The following is a 14,414-nucleotide window of genomic DNA, read 5'->3' as shown; positions in this document are numbered from 1 at the left end:
AACAACTTGCAGGTATCACGCCCATCACACAGGGCAGCATCTCAGAATGGTGACAGTGGTGGAGTACAACGCTATAGATGCAAATATATTGTGTCTATGACGAGGTGCATTTGTTTTGAGCACAAATCTCATTGGCCCTCCACTCCCACTATTGTGCTTTGGGATGTTCTCTCGACATGAAAGGCGCTATACAAATGTAATTTATTGTTTTGTATGCTGTTCCAAGCGCTCTGGGACGCTAAATGGATTCAGGGGTGCTACGTAAATGCAAGATGTTGTTGTTGTTCCAGTGATCACGTTAAGATGGGCAGCTCTACTTTAACAAGCACAGACACTTTTTCAACTCAGTAAGTGACCTGAGCAAAGTACAGTTCTGGGTGAGTATCATCTACTTGCTATTGTCAGACTGGGTGGTTCCCGATCATCCAGTCTAACAATAACAATCCTCGCATTTGATATAGAGCCTTATCACGTCTTTGAGACGTCTCAAAGCGTTTCACAGGATATACTGTCAAATGAATTGACTATATTTTTTGAGCGAAACACGACAGCCAGTTTCACAAACAGTGATGGATTAAATGACCAAATTATTATTTTAGCCAATCGATTAACAATCAGGTCCCTAGGTAAACAAGAGTCATGTGGAGTAAGGAAACTTGCCTAACATCTTAAGATAAGCCTTGTAAGAGTAGCTTTAAAAGCAACTACTCTGGACACACAACTGCTCTCGTCCATCAGACTTCACCAGAACAGCTCAGTACAGCATCAAACCAGTCCCAAGAGGGTACTAAACGTGAAAATTCTCACTATAATTAGAATTTAATTTCCCAACAACCTCGTCTTTTATATGTCAGGCGATTATTTTTTTTTCTACTTCTTAGTCTTATCTTTCTCTTTAGTAATGTAGTTTTCCAGTCCATACACAGAAGGTATATTTTATGCAGCAGATTAATGGCCTCAATTTATAATCTTTGCACATGTTAATCTGCTAATTGATCATTTTAAATGGGTCAGTTTAACTCCTAATTATTCATTAATTGATCGCCTGGATAGTGAAAATTTCCAGATCTTAAAGTTTTTAAATGTTTCTTCAAATCTATACTTTTCTCATTTGCTTCTTGCTCATTTGTTTAAGGTGTGTCTCTCATCTTCTCCACACTTTTGCCGTGAGCAGGGAGAACTTACTCCCAGATTTCTTCCAATACAGTACCTGCCCCCGAGCCATGAACCAGATAATAATAACGTTATTAACAAATAATAAACCTTGCATTTGATATTGTGCTTTACCACATCATTGAGATGTCTCAAAGCTCTTCACGGAATGTACTGTAAAGTGAACTGACTCTGTATTTTGCGGACGAAACACTGCAGGCCCAATTGCACAACAGCAGTGTCCCACGAACAGACTTGGATTGAGTGACCAAATTATTATTTTTTTTGAGGGATTATTACCCCCTGGAAAGCAATCTGCTAACAACAACTTACTGTTAGGTAAACAGAGGCGTGTGGAGTAAGGAAACTTGCTTACGGTTTTGCCGCGCCTGGGATCTTCCCCTCCGCCATTCCCCTGTACCAACTTCCTACTATCTACAGTGCTGCACATTAGATCAATGACCTGTTTAACAAAAAAAAATCGCACTGGCTAAAATCAATACATTTTTGTACTAGAGTCCTTAACAAATGCTCCTCTTAAAAGTGCACAAAAGTGTGCAATCAAGGACAGAGTTGAAGGCTTGGCTATTAGTAATAAAATGGAGCAATCTATTACCCCAAGCCAAACATTCAATCAATCCATTCAAAGACTGGAGTGCAATATTTTTTGTGGCTTTTTTTAAAAAAAATATACATAATACAAAGAGCTGTGTCATTTCTCAGTAATCTGGTACGGATTAAGTCTCTGCAATCTTGCAGTGATAACATTACAAATATAATCCTTCAGTGAGGCTGTCAATATGCATTAGCTGAATAGAGATCATCGATAGCCCACATGAAAAGTAGGAGAAAACTACCAGAAAGGGGAAAAAATGTCATTTTATGATGTAAAGTAATTAGTACTTCATAAAAAGAGGACAGGAGGAAATTTACTAAAAAAAAAGGCACATTTCCGACTTCAGTTAATAAGAATGATAGAGAGAAGCTCTTTGTGAAAGAGTACAGGGATAAGGTGGGATTGAATTCCATGTTTCTAAGAATTCATTCCAGTTTTGCTCCTGCACCATTTGAACTCTTCAATTAGATCATTTTCTCTTTCCTAACAGATTATTACTTTTTCCTTATTTTTGCTGTCATACAGAATTGCTCTCTGGGCCGCAAGCCTATGAGAGGGCGCTAAATAAATGCAACTTGTTGTTGTTGCTCCATGTGCTTCGTGATCATACAGAAAAGTTCCAAACACGGGCACATAAACACACATTATATACAGCAGGCATCACAAGTCCACAGTAAGAAACCGCGTAGCACTGACTGACCCAGTAGTTTGTCTCTGTAATCTGCTTTTCCATTCATTCCGAATCCTATCATTGGGGCAAATATTCATTCCACATTATGTTGTATAATCAGGTCTGGTTAACAAGGACCCAGAACCTAAAAGCTTCATTAACATGAAGGCACAGATTTGCCAGTGTTGGAAGAATCTTTACATCAGTAGGTTGAAGCACAAGTTCAACAAGCTCCTTTTTTTATTAGCTAGGTTTGCTTTCATAAAATTTAGTACATAATATATAATCCTTGCATTTAATATAGAGCTTTATGCATCTTCTCGACTCCTCAATACAAAGTGTAAAGTGAATTGACTGCATATTTTGTAGGCGAAACGCGGCAGCCAATTGCGGACAGTTTTGTTATTTATACAGCTCCTTTCGTCAGGAGGATGCCCCGAAATATAAAATTCTAAAACCCTCTTTGGTTTGTTAAACTGCATTCATACCACTGGTGACAATTTCTGCTAACAGAACACTGTGGGCACCCTGGGTTAAGATTAATTACTAACCAGGTCAAGCATAGCATGGGCCAGATGCAAAATAAAGCTCCTTCCATCTCACAGAGGAGCTTTAACTCCAGCTCAGTGTCAATGTTCCTCACTTAACATGAGCTATCCCTGGGATCTGTCCAAGTCAAAAATCACCAATTGGGACATTTTTCCGCTGACGGGGCAGGAACTGAATTTGCATTACCCAAACTCATAGCACAGCGAATGCAGAGGGGAGAGGGAGGAAACTAATCCTCTCCTCCCTCCCCATCACAAAGACCTATTCAGTCCATCAGGGGGGTCACTAAATAACAATGAGAAACATAAATTCTGGTCGAATTTTTTTACTGTCCAACTCCAGGGACACCAAGTAGAACATAACATAACATGAACCTCGCTGAGATCAGCTATTTCAGCTTATTTCAGAGATTTTCTGATTCCTTAACTACACACAGGCAGCTCCTTTGCCAATTCAGCAACCAGGATGTCTTAAACTAGTCCATTATGGATCATTTTCTACCAAAGTATTTCCTATAAATAAATTTCCTGTTTTATTCTCACTCTACCTATAACTTTGTCGCTCTTTTGCCCGATCCCTCCACCTTGCCCCTTCTCTTTTAGATCAAGACTGTCAAACGTCCTCTGCGACCGTATTTACGGTCACTTTCTCCCACCCCCCCGCTCGACCACCGCTCGACATCAGGCTTCAAGCACTCTGAGACCTACCCTGCATGAAGGGCACTGTATAAACGCAAGTTGTTTTTTACTTATTATATTACTGTATCTATCTAGTATGGTTCAAAACATAAGAACTAAAAATAAACCCCCCCTCACCCCATCATACAATTAAGACAATATCGCTTTATGTTCTGGGTGTATGCGAGAGAGGATTTTAGAACATGGGTGACATTTAAACATCAATCATCTTGTCAGAGATCAGTATATTGGGTTAATCCCTAATTTAATTTTCAAACTCCAGGTTTGACAGGCAAGAGTTCTATGTATTGGCGGATTTAGTTCAGAGGAGAATTAAAAAGTAATCTACACACTTTATCATCTGATCGCATTTGTAAAGCATTCAGAGTCAGACAAATTGCTGCGCTATTCAGTATTGTTGGCGGAGAAGAAATAAACATGAACTGGATACAACTCCTTAATCTGTAATAATTTCCTGTAACATGCAATTGGTTGATGGAATTTTTTTTCTTTATTGCTCTATGGGGGCCTATACCAGAAGATTGTAACCAGCACAGTCACTGCCTCCACACTTGCAAGAGGACCAGATATTCTTATTCCATAATACTGTGCACTGGAGAATTTAAGATGCTCACAATGTACTTATGTTCCCCCTACGCTCATTAAAATCCAACATAAAACAGTCATAAAAATTCCTACGGTCCTCATTAAGTGCACTTTAAGATACCGTTCTTTGGCAGATAGTTATGCTGATCAAGGTTGGCTCCAAGGGGTGGAACACTTTCCTAGTTTTAGCACTCAATTCTAAGATCAATCGCTCCCAGGTTCAGCACAGTGGGGTAGATGCAAAGCAACTGGGGTCTAATACTGAAATTCAAGCCTAATTTCAGGGAAAAAAATCACTTGCAACTATACGAGGTGTGAACAGCTCCATTTCAGACAATGCTTTTTGCACTCAGTATGTAAGTATGGCAGGACCCACAAAGAAACTGCTTCAAGCAATATCCCAAGCCATTTCACATAGGACCTGACGCACTCAGCCAGGGGTGAATGTGAAACTAGGACTCTGAGAGAAGAGTTGAGTACTAAGGAGAAGAAATAGCGGTCGATATAGTATATATACTGTGCCGTGCAACACTCCTAGACATTATCCGAAGGGAAGGGAGCTATCTAAACACAAATTGTTGCCATAACCAGTTGTTAGTCGATTGGAAGATCACTTTCCGGGGGTTAATAATCCCTCACTCAAAATAAATACATAAAAAATCGTCACTCAATTCATGACTGTTTGTGGGACGCTGCTGTGCACAATTGGCTCCCGCGTTTCTCCCACAAAATCCACAGTCGCTACACTTTACAATGTATTCTGCGAAGTGCTTTGAAACATCTCGAAGACCTGATAAGGCACAACATCAAATAATAATAATAATAATCCTTGCATTTGATATAGTACCTTATCACGCCTTCAGAAGTCTCAAAGCGCTTCACAGAATATACTGTAAGTCAATTGACTGTATATTTGTGGGCGAAATGCAAGGATTATGATTAATATAACAAGGGAATAAGATGCATAAATAAATAGAATAATTCCCTGTGTTTTGAATTCAGCACAAAACACGCTGTTATATTCTCTGTTAATACTGTATAATGAAGCGCTTACTGCCATTAAATTAAACCATAAACATAAGAGAGGGAAAACAGCAAAGCGGGGAACTATTGGTAAACTGAGCGAACGCCTTCATAAAGAAACGTTTGTTAGCAAGCTTTGGCACAATACAATATAAAATTACATGTGTATAGCGCCTTTCATGTCGGGAGGACATCCTCAGTAAAGACCAGAAATGCCCATTTGCTCTAGCCACCATCACAGCATTGTAAAGTTGTCTTCCTCTGAGTTCACTGCGGAGTTTTAAAACGGATTTCACCAAGTGCTGTTCACACACACACACACACACGCGACAGAATTCCGCCGCTATACCCTGCTTAGTATTCTAAAGGCACATCGCATTTGCATGCTAATTTTGCTGAATCGCAGAAATGGTTGGAATACTAAACTCTGTGAACTTCAGCGGCTCTCAAGATAGTTAAGTTGCAGGCTGCCGCAGAGCCAGCTGAAACAGAAGCCACCCCGGGTACCATCCAAAGCCAACATCAATACAACTTATAACAATAATAATAATCCTTGCATTTGATATACCACCTTATCATGTCTTCGAGACGTCTCAAAGAGCTTCACAGGATATACTGTAAAGTGGAGTGACTGTGTACCTTGTGGGCGAAACGCGGCAGCCAATTGAGCACGGTAGTGTTCCACAAACCATCACAACAAAAATATAAAAATGGCATGGGGTGACTGAACCTACAGAAATGTGGACGTTATATTTCCCAAACCCAACATGGTGTCTGAATACTAAAGAGTAAAAATTATTGGAAGCCTTTCAAGAGAAATGCTAAAAGGATGACATATTTCTACATTTGGACTCCCAGGTTAAGTGCCAGTACTATGAAAAATGTAATGAACTGGCCCTCTGATTACATTATCATATGAATAGGACGTCGTGCCCATTCCCTTCTGATTACAACAATTAAGCCAATGAATAGGGTCATTAATGTCACCGGCTACACATAACTACTTTGACATTGACCTAGTCTTCCATTCCTCAGCCTATGATTCTCCTGTGCACGCAGTGAGATTTTCCTGTTGGGATGTGCCCAATCTAAGAAAGTGAATAGGTATCATTTAAAAGCTTCAAAGATTTGATAATTTTCAGTTTGCTTGGGGCCAAAAGGTACATTTTTGACAAAGGAGCAACTTCCTGCTACTTTGAGATTCTACGCACAAAGTTCATTTTCAATTTTTCCACTCCTTAAAAACGATTTCTTTGAGCTTATACGTTGCTCCTCATAGACAGTACTTTCTCCCTCAGCAACTTATCTTTGTATTAGCAATAAATCCCAGCTAGTTTGTGCGTCGAGATACCTTTTTCTTTGTTCTCTGGTTCCCAAAAATTGCTAATGTCTGATGCAACTATCATCTCTGAGGGTCATTTACCCTGAATTGCCGTAGTTATAAGACAGGATGGTTTAGTTTATCAAATAACTGATTAATATGCCAATAGCCTATTTTGTGGAAAGTCAAAGTGTAATTATTAATGTAATAATAATCCTTGCATTCATTATTGTGCCCTATCACGTCATTGAGATGTCTTAAGGCGCATCACAGGATATACTGTAAAATAATAATAATAATCAAATCCTTGCATTTGATACAGCGCCTTATCATGTCTCTTCGAGACGTCTCAATGGATGGACTCTACATATTGTGGATGAAACGCAATAATGGGATGGTGTTTAGGAAGGATAAAATGGAACAAAGGGTCCTTTATACAAACCGCTTGTGTGAGTTTGCAGCTTTTATCAAGACGACAGATGCTTTTTTTTATATACAAACGAGAAATTGTGGTTTACTGAGTCCCAAGAGCCATGTGGTTTTGCTGTAGTCTTGCCCGGTTCATATACGCTATGCATCATCGCTCAATGAAATCAAATGTATTTTGCTTTGGAGACAGGACCACTCGTGGATGAGAAGGGAAGGAAGAAGAGATTGATCCTATACTTCAAGACTCTTTTTTCATATTGATTCCTTCCAAATGCATTTGTGAAGAATGAGATTTTAATGATGAATAAATTACCGATCAGATTGTACAATTCAAAACATAAATCAAAACCCTTGTAAATAGCAGAGTAGAAGCAGCAAAACAAAACTATAATTTTCACCCAGAGGACTGGAGTGCGGCTTTCACTATTCTAATTAAAATGTCAGACAAAAATCCAGCAAGAGAAACAACATATCCATTTACATTTCGTCCAGAAAATACACAAGTCAATTCACTTTACAGTACATCCTGTTAAGCGCTTTGAGAAGTCTTGAAGGCGTGATAAGGCGTTATATAAATGCAAGAATTATTATCATTATCACCCTACTTTAAAACGACACCAATGCATTGGCAGCAGCACATTGCAAGGATCCATTTCCGCTATATTTTTTAAAGATGCTATCCAACATCTAAAAGGAGCTATCTTTAAATCAAAATCAACAAATTTCTTGTGGTAGCTGACGAGAATTGCAGTAAGCACTGAAGCAAGCTGACAAAATTGACAATCAGAACATCTTCTCTGGGTGTATTCTTGGCAATGAGAATTGCTGTCATAATCAGTCAGGGAAGATTTTGCTGTTCTGGCCTACACAGTACTTAGCAGATTTAAAACAGCCAAATGAGATATCACTGAGCAGTAGATTTAGAGAAGATTACTGGCGCTGAAAAACCTAGGGTAATTCAGAATCTTTAAAAGACACTAATGTTGAGTAATCTTTATTATACTGATCCTCGGTCAAATTACTGGGTTCAGTTTAATTTTCGCATGGCAATCCTATTCCACTTCATTTGAAGATCTTAAGTGTTAACCGTCTGTGTCGAATGGGGAACGGATAGTGAGGGAGAGTGAAGAAAATGCTCTTTAGTCATGGCTTTTCGAATAAAACAAAGGAAAAGAATTAGATTAATGGAAAAAGAAGGGGAAACGTTGACTCTTCCTTTAAAAAGCCCGCATGGACTATTTAATCATAGGGTAACTGCCAGGAGTCTCGCACTCACTGTATGCAGCCGGTATGACTGGAATAAAGCATCTGAACTTCTAGCTAGCCTTAGCAATTCAGGTAGGTTACTGACATTAGCCACTGGGCCCAAAGTAGTACTGATAAGAGATTAACAATTCCCAGGGATAAATATCTGAAGACCTTCAAATACAGTCTACCCACCAGGTGCTAGTTGGCTATTTGTCAATACAAGCTTTCTAGACAGTGTCGAATGATTGCAGGATTGGTTTACAGCTCTTCACTTTCCATTTGGTTTGTGTCATTTTAATTTATGTAACAAGCAACCAATATATAGTGCTGGAAAATTTAATCTAATCATTTCAGTTTAAGTCTCGGCAGGATGGATCCTGCCTGGCATGTAGTTTACACCCCACCATCACCATCACGTCCTTAAGTCAGGACTAAAGACATTCCCCTTCGAACATGCTTATGGTCATCTCTTCCCTCCCCCCAGCTTAGTGTCAGGCTCCGCTGTTAAGCGCTCCGAGACGTTGCCCTGGGTGAAAGGCACTATATGAATGTTGTTGTTTTAGTGGACGCTACATGGATATGGAGACTCCTGATATTACTTCTACCAGTCATCATTATACTGTTGTTTTCTAACGTGCTGCCAGCTATCATACTTACAGTTTCATCCACCTTTTCGATATTCTGCTTGTGATTTTGCTCAGTTTTAAAGGGGCCCTGATGAAGATTATTAAGCGCCTCTTCCTCAAAATTCCTACTGCAATCTTCTTGTGGAGTTGCTAATGTAGTTATCGGAGTTTCTCCAGCACAGTCACCAGCCTGAAGATAAAACGGGTGATTCAAAGATGCCACTTCTTTGCACTCCGAATAATCCACTGGCTCGGGCTGTCCATCCACAGACACCAACATCCCGTGATCAATTCTAATAATCTTCTCCTCTGTAATCGAGCTCGGAGTAAGATTCTGATGCAATCCAAAAGCCACATCGGAATTATCAAATTCTGAATAAAGCTCATTCTTGCTCCCTTCCTCTTGCAGATCGGGCACTTCCCCACCTTCTCCCGTGTGCCCCATGTTTGCCGAAACATCCACACGCATTCCTCGGCTTTCCTTGATATTTTTGAGCACTTCCCGATAAAACCTCTGATCCTCTGAGTACTCGTTTTCACTCCCCTTCACCCCGAAGGCTGAAATTTGCAGGGAATGCTCACAAGCGACGGCTAGGCTCCGTTTATTCAACAACAAACAGTCAGAACAAGAGAATGTGTCGGTTTCTTTTTCTGAATGATCAATGGAAGAGGAACCAGAATCAGAGAGGTTTGCGACGCAAGCATCAGAGTCAGGTAGCTCTACGTTTCTCTTTGGTTCCAAGTCTGTGCAGCCTTCAAGAACATCAAGCGTGTGCCCGGGCCTTTGTGTCTGTAGCCTGTGACCATTCAGGGTATTCAGGGAAACATTCTGTCCAGAAAGAGACTTTACATCAAGTATTCCTGCATATTCCTGTCTTCTGTTACCTAATTTCCTTTGGTTTCCTTCAGGAATTGCCCCAGTAACACATTCTCCTGCACCGCTTTCTGGCCTCATTATCTTACCTTCTTCATCAAGCGTTTGTCCTACTCTTAGGCCTTTGTGTAAGCGGCCAAATGATTTAAGTCGGGTATTTATTGCTCCTGCACTTGCAGACGGTTTTGCTTTCGGTTCGCTTGCCGTTGTTTTCCCGTCTACAATCCAGGGCTCGCTCTTCACTGAACCTTGAGCACTCTGTGATCTTGTCAACGTTTCCTCGACCACTTTAAAAATTGATTGCTCCAAGATTCTGATTTGAGGCACAATGGTTTGACTACCACTACTGCAAGAATAATTTCCAGCGTTACAAATCGATAAACCTATAAACCCTTCAACACCTTCCTCTGGCAAGTTTTCATTAACCCGGTCTTCTTCTATGTTGCTTTGTGCTATCTTAACAAAGGATTGTATATTCTGAAATGAACAGGCATCTCCCTGTAGAGTTTCGACCAGATTTTTCTGATTTTCTGACTCAGTGAATACAATTACCTGTTCCTCGAGAGCAAATGAAACTTTTCTGCCATCAGCCTGCTCTTGCAGAATCTCGGCTTGACTTCTTATCGAGTTCTTTGCTTTATTAATTGTCTCCTTACTTAATAAATTTTCTAAACTCATTCTATTCAGATTGGAATCAGAGGAGTCCCAGCACGCACCAGCCTCAAGTTCCATCCTGCCTTCTTCTGGTCTATCCTGATCAATGCAACCACCTAGACTCCTTTGGCCCTCAGAAACAGGTCCTAGAATTGTCTCAATATCTGAGGACATGCGAGTTGCTTGGTTAATGGTGTCGATTTTAAGAGGCTGAAGGTTACCTGGCAACCCACTAGTTAAGGATTTATGGTATTGAATTGGCTTCAAAGATCGTGACAAGCTATTGTTCTCTTCCTTGTATGCATCTGCTGTCGAATTCTGACTACCATGTAAATACTCAGGGCTTGCCAACCCAGTAAACTCATGGAGAGGATTATGAGAAGAACAAGCTAGGCTGCAATAACACGGAGACGGAAGCACGCCTGCTTCTAATGTTTTTTCCTAGACAAAGAGTAAAGAAGACAATCTGAAAATTCCAGTTAGGAGCTATCTTGTCTGCCAACGTTATACTCCTGTCCATGCTAATACTACAATTTCCAAGTCATGACTCGATACATCATTAGGTGATCAAGTAAAAGTATCTAATCAGAGATTAAGGGCCATTTCCTTGTCCATACCAAGCAATAAGCAACAACAACAGATTACATTTGTATAGCACCTTTCACATCGGGAGGATGTCCCATGGCGCTGGATAGTCAGGCATTTGGAACCGAGCCAGGATTTGGGATCAGGAGGGGTGGAGGGTAGGGAACCTTCCTGTTCCCAATCTGAAGGTCACCAAAGGTGTGTCGAAGAGGAAGGTCATTCGGGAAGGCTATGAGATGGGCCTTTCAGGAGGCAAAGGGAGGGGGGCGAGGTGAAGGTACTTTTTATTTTATTCTATTCAATAGTAATAATAAAATAATTCAATAGTAATAAAAGGACAATGCACGCAACACATGTGGTACAAATACTCAACTAATAGTAATAATAATGGCCGCCATGTCCAGTGTGAGGCAAGAAGAAACAAAACAAACAGGATACTGGATCACATTGCCAGAATAGTGTTGTTCAGATCCCCAGAAGTTGCAGTAAAGCTGCTTAATTCTCTGGTCAAGCCACAACTACAATAAGGAACCACTGGATAAGTTAGGGCTTTTCAGCCAAAAATAAACCTCCTCTTAGAGGACATCTTATAGAAGGATATAATATGATAGTCAAAGAATATATGCAGAATAGTGAAAGCAATCTTTGGTTATTTGTATACTTTCTGATATGCTAAGTAGGACAAGAGGGCAATTTAATAATAATAATCCTTGCATTTGATATAATGCCTTCAGCCTCTCAGCCCCGAGGCTCTGGAACTCTATCCCCCAGTGCCTTCGCCTTGCTTCCTCCCTCTCCTCCTTCAAGGCCGGTCTCAAAACCTTTCTCTTTGACCGAGCCTTCAGCTCCCCTCTCGACTCTCTTCCCCCTCCTTGCTCCCTCCCTTCCCTCCCCTCACCCTGACCATTTCCCCCCTCCTCGCTCCCTCCCTTCCCTCCCCTCACCCTGACCATTTCCCCCCTGCTCGGGTCATGACCCAACTGTGAAGCGCCTTGGGACGTCCTCCTGACGTGAAAGGCACTTTATAAATGGAATCTTGTTGTTGTTGTTGTTGCCTTATCACGTCTTCGAGATGTCACAAAGCGCTTCACAGAATATATTGTAAAGTGAATTTATCTGTATGCTTTGTGGACGACACTGCCAAAATAGTTTGTGAAGGGCAATGTTAGGGCAGATATTAGGAAGCATTTCTTTACACAGAACTGGAATGGATTACCAGTATGGATGATTGCAGGCGAGATAGTACGCTCATTTAAGAAACAGCCTGATGCTGAAATGAGAATCAATTGGGCTACGGAATTCTCTAATGGCTTCTCCTGTGATTTTGTGTGGAATTGGGACTTAAACAACAAGCTTTTGTGTGCCAGACCTATTATTCAGGGAATCAGAAATCTTGAGTGCAAGACAGGGATGGTACTTACACACTGACGATGCATGCATTTTTTGTGGAAATGAAGGTTTAATTTATTTATTAATACTAATTAAATATGTGCTGTGCATTTTAATTAGAGAAGTGGATTTTCAGGGCAACAAAGAAGCTGAAGGCTGAAGAGGATTTCTGAATCCGCGGAAAATGATTTTGATATTAATCAAAATGCATAATTTGTCTCGTGACAAACGAAACTTCAATCCCCCGTTCCTTGTCACGTTAAAAACAAAAGGGAAGCAATGTATCTGGCACAATTAAAATGGTATTTCGAATCTGAAAACACTCACTGTGGTGGATTTGAGTGGTTCCTTTTCCCTCTTCTCCTTTCTGTCTTTCTTCTTCTTTTTCTCTTTCTTCTTGTCTCCACCCTGTGCCTGGAGTTTCTCTCGGTCCAGAAGCACCAGGTTGCGGTAGTGTTCATCACACGGGTGGTCCCAGATGGACTGGCCCGATGCAAAGTTGAAGTAGTACACATCGCCAGTCACATCCTGGCTACCTCGGACAAGAAAAAGCAAATCATAATAATAATCCTTGCATTTGATACCACACCTTATCACGTCTTCGAGACATCTCAAAGCGCTTCATACTGTAAAGTGAACTGACTGGACATGTTGTAGGTGAAATGCAGCAGCCAATTGTGCACAGCAGCGTCCCACAAACAGTCGTGGGTTGAGTGACCAATTTATTATTATTATTTTTTGGAAGGAATTATTACCCCCGAAAAAGCGATCCTCCAATCGATTAACAACAGGGTTCCTACTTACTGCTGGGTAAACAGAGGCATGTGGAGTAAGGAAACTTGCCCAGGGTTTCACCCCGCTGGGAATCGAACCCAGGCCCTCTCACTTGCAAGGCAAGTGCTCTAACAAATACACTACAGGACTCCAGAACAGTTTTAATCCAACTGTTTAAAGTTATAAATGTTATAAACTTTCATAAAACAATCTGGTTTAGGGGCCGTAGCATGCTGTAGACTATTTGGTGATTTGGCCGTTTCCTAGTTAGCTTCAAAATGAAGGAGAAGATATGTAGAGGAAGGAAGAAGAAGGGGAATATATATCTTGAATCACAATGCATTAAAAATTTAGTTTAATTTCAAAGATTTAAGTTGAACTTAATTTTAGATTAAGTTTTAGATCGCAATTCTAATGGGCTGCCATTTCAGATCCATTTATCACAATATAAATGACCGTGATTTAGATTAAATGGTTTTTAAGTGGGATTTGACCTTTCCAATCTGATTTTAAGCAGTCTTTGCTGAACTTTAAAATGCTGCGTTTCTTGCTAAACAAACATTGCCGATTCCATCCCGCATCCCATAATTAAGCAATAAATGATGGTAACCTTGAATGTACAAAGCAATAAATGGCTCTGTGCACTTCTCAGAATTTAATCAGTAAGGCAGCAGCTGGTTTTATATTTTTGCCAAGCATATTCCTGCGTTGACAGCATTTACTGTAATGTTTTTATTTTATTTTATTTTTTAAATTTTAGACAGAATTTCAGGGGGTAGTGCTTCACCCTGCTCACGCCAGCCTGTGTCTAATAACTGGCCTGGCCAACAATTCCCCCAAATAACATTGGTCACTCATTTCATAGCTGTTTGTGGGACATTGCTGCGTGCAATTGTGCTGCCGCGTTTGCCTGTAAATATAGTCGCTGCATTTCACAATAAATGGTGTAAAGTGTTTAGAGACGTCATTCCAAGTGATGAGTCGCTATACCAAATGCAAGGATTATTATCTTTATACTTCGTCCTGGGATCCAGTCGGTTCTACTGTCTGGTATATAAACACACACACATGTGGATCTCGTCTTGAAACACTCAGACCTTAGAAATCTGCCATGGTTACGATTCTTTTTTGTCTCAATAACTCTGGACAGATTGTTTATGTGACACTGCCATACAGAAATGATGTCCGTGTAAACTATCCGATAAGACAAAATAAATACCA

General features: G+C 40.4%; 1 protein-coding gene across 3 annotated transcripts in view; it reads right to left on the bottom strand.

The window, feature by feature from the left end:
* The window catches only part of LOC103188710 (centrosomal protein of 164 kDa), an 86,431-nt gene that overhangs the window by 53,688 nt on the left and 18,329 nt on the right, over positions 1–14,414 (bottom strand). For 2 of the 3 annotated variants that reach the window (XM_042343891.1, XM_042343892.1), the window contains 2 exons: positions 12,747–12,951; positions 1,529–1,615 (listed from right to left, as the gene is read on the bottom strand). In XM_042343891.1, coding sequence (XP_042199825.1) covers positions 1,529–1,615; positions 12,747–12,951 — 292 coding nt within the window. The remainder of the gene's footprint in view (positions 1–1,528; positions 1,616–12,746; positions 12,952–14,414) is intronic. The other variant, XM_042343893.1, reaches the window with a different exon arrangement.

This window comes from Callorhinchus milii, unplaced genomic scaffold, assembly GCF_018977255.1.
Source record: "Callorhinchus milii isolate IMCB2004 unplaced genomic scaffold, IMCB_Cmil_1.0 Scaffold25, whole genome shotgun sequence".
NCBI lineage: Eukaryota > Metazoa > Chordata > Chondrichthyes > Chimaeriformes > Callorhinchidae > Callorhinchus > Callorhinchus milii.
The sequence above is the reverse complement of the archived record's forward strand: the minus strand, read 5'-3'. Positions and strand labels throughout refer to the sequence as shown.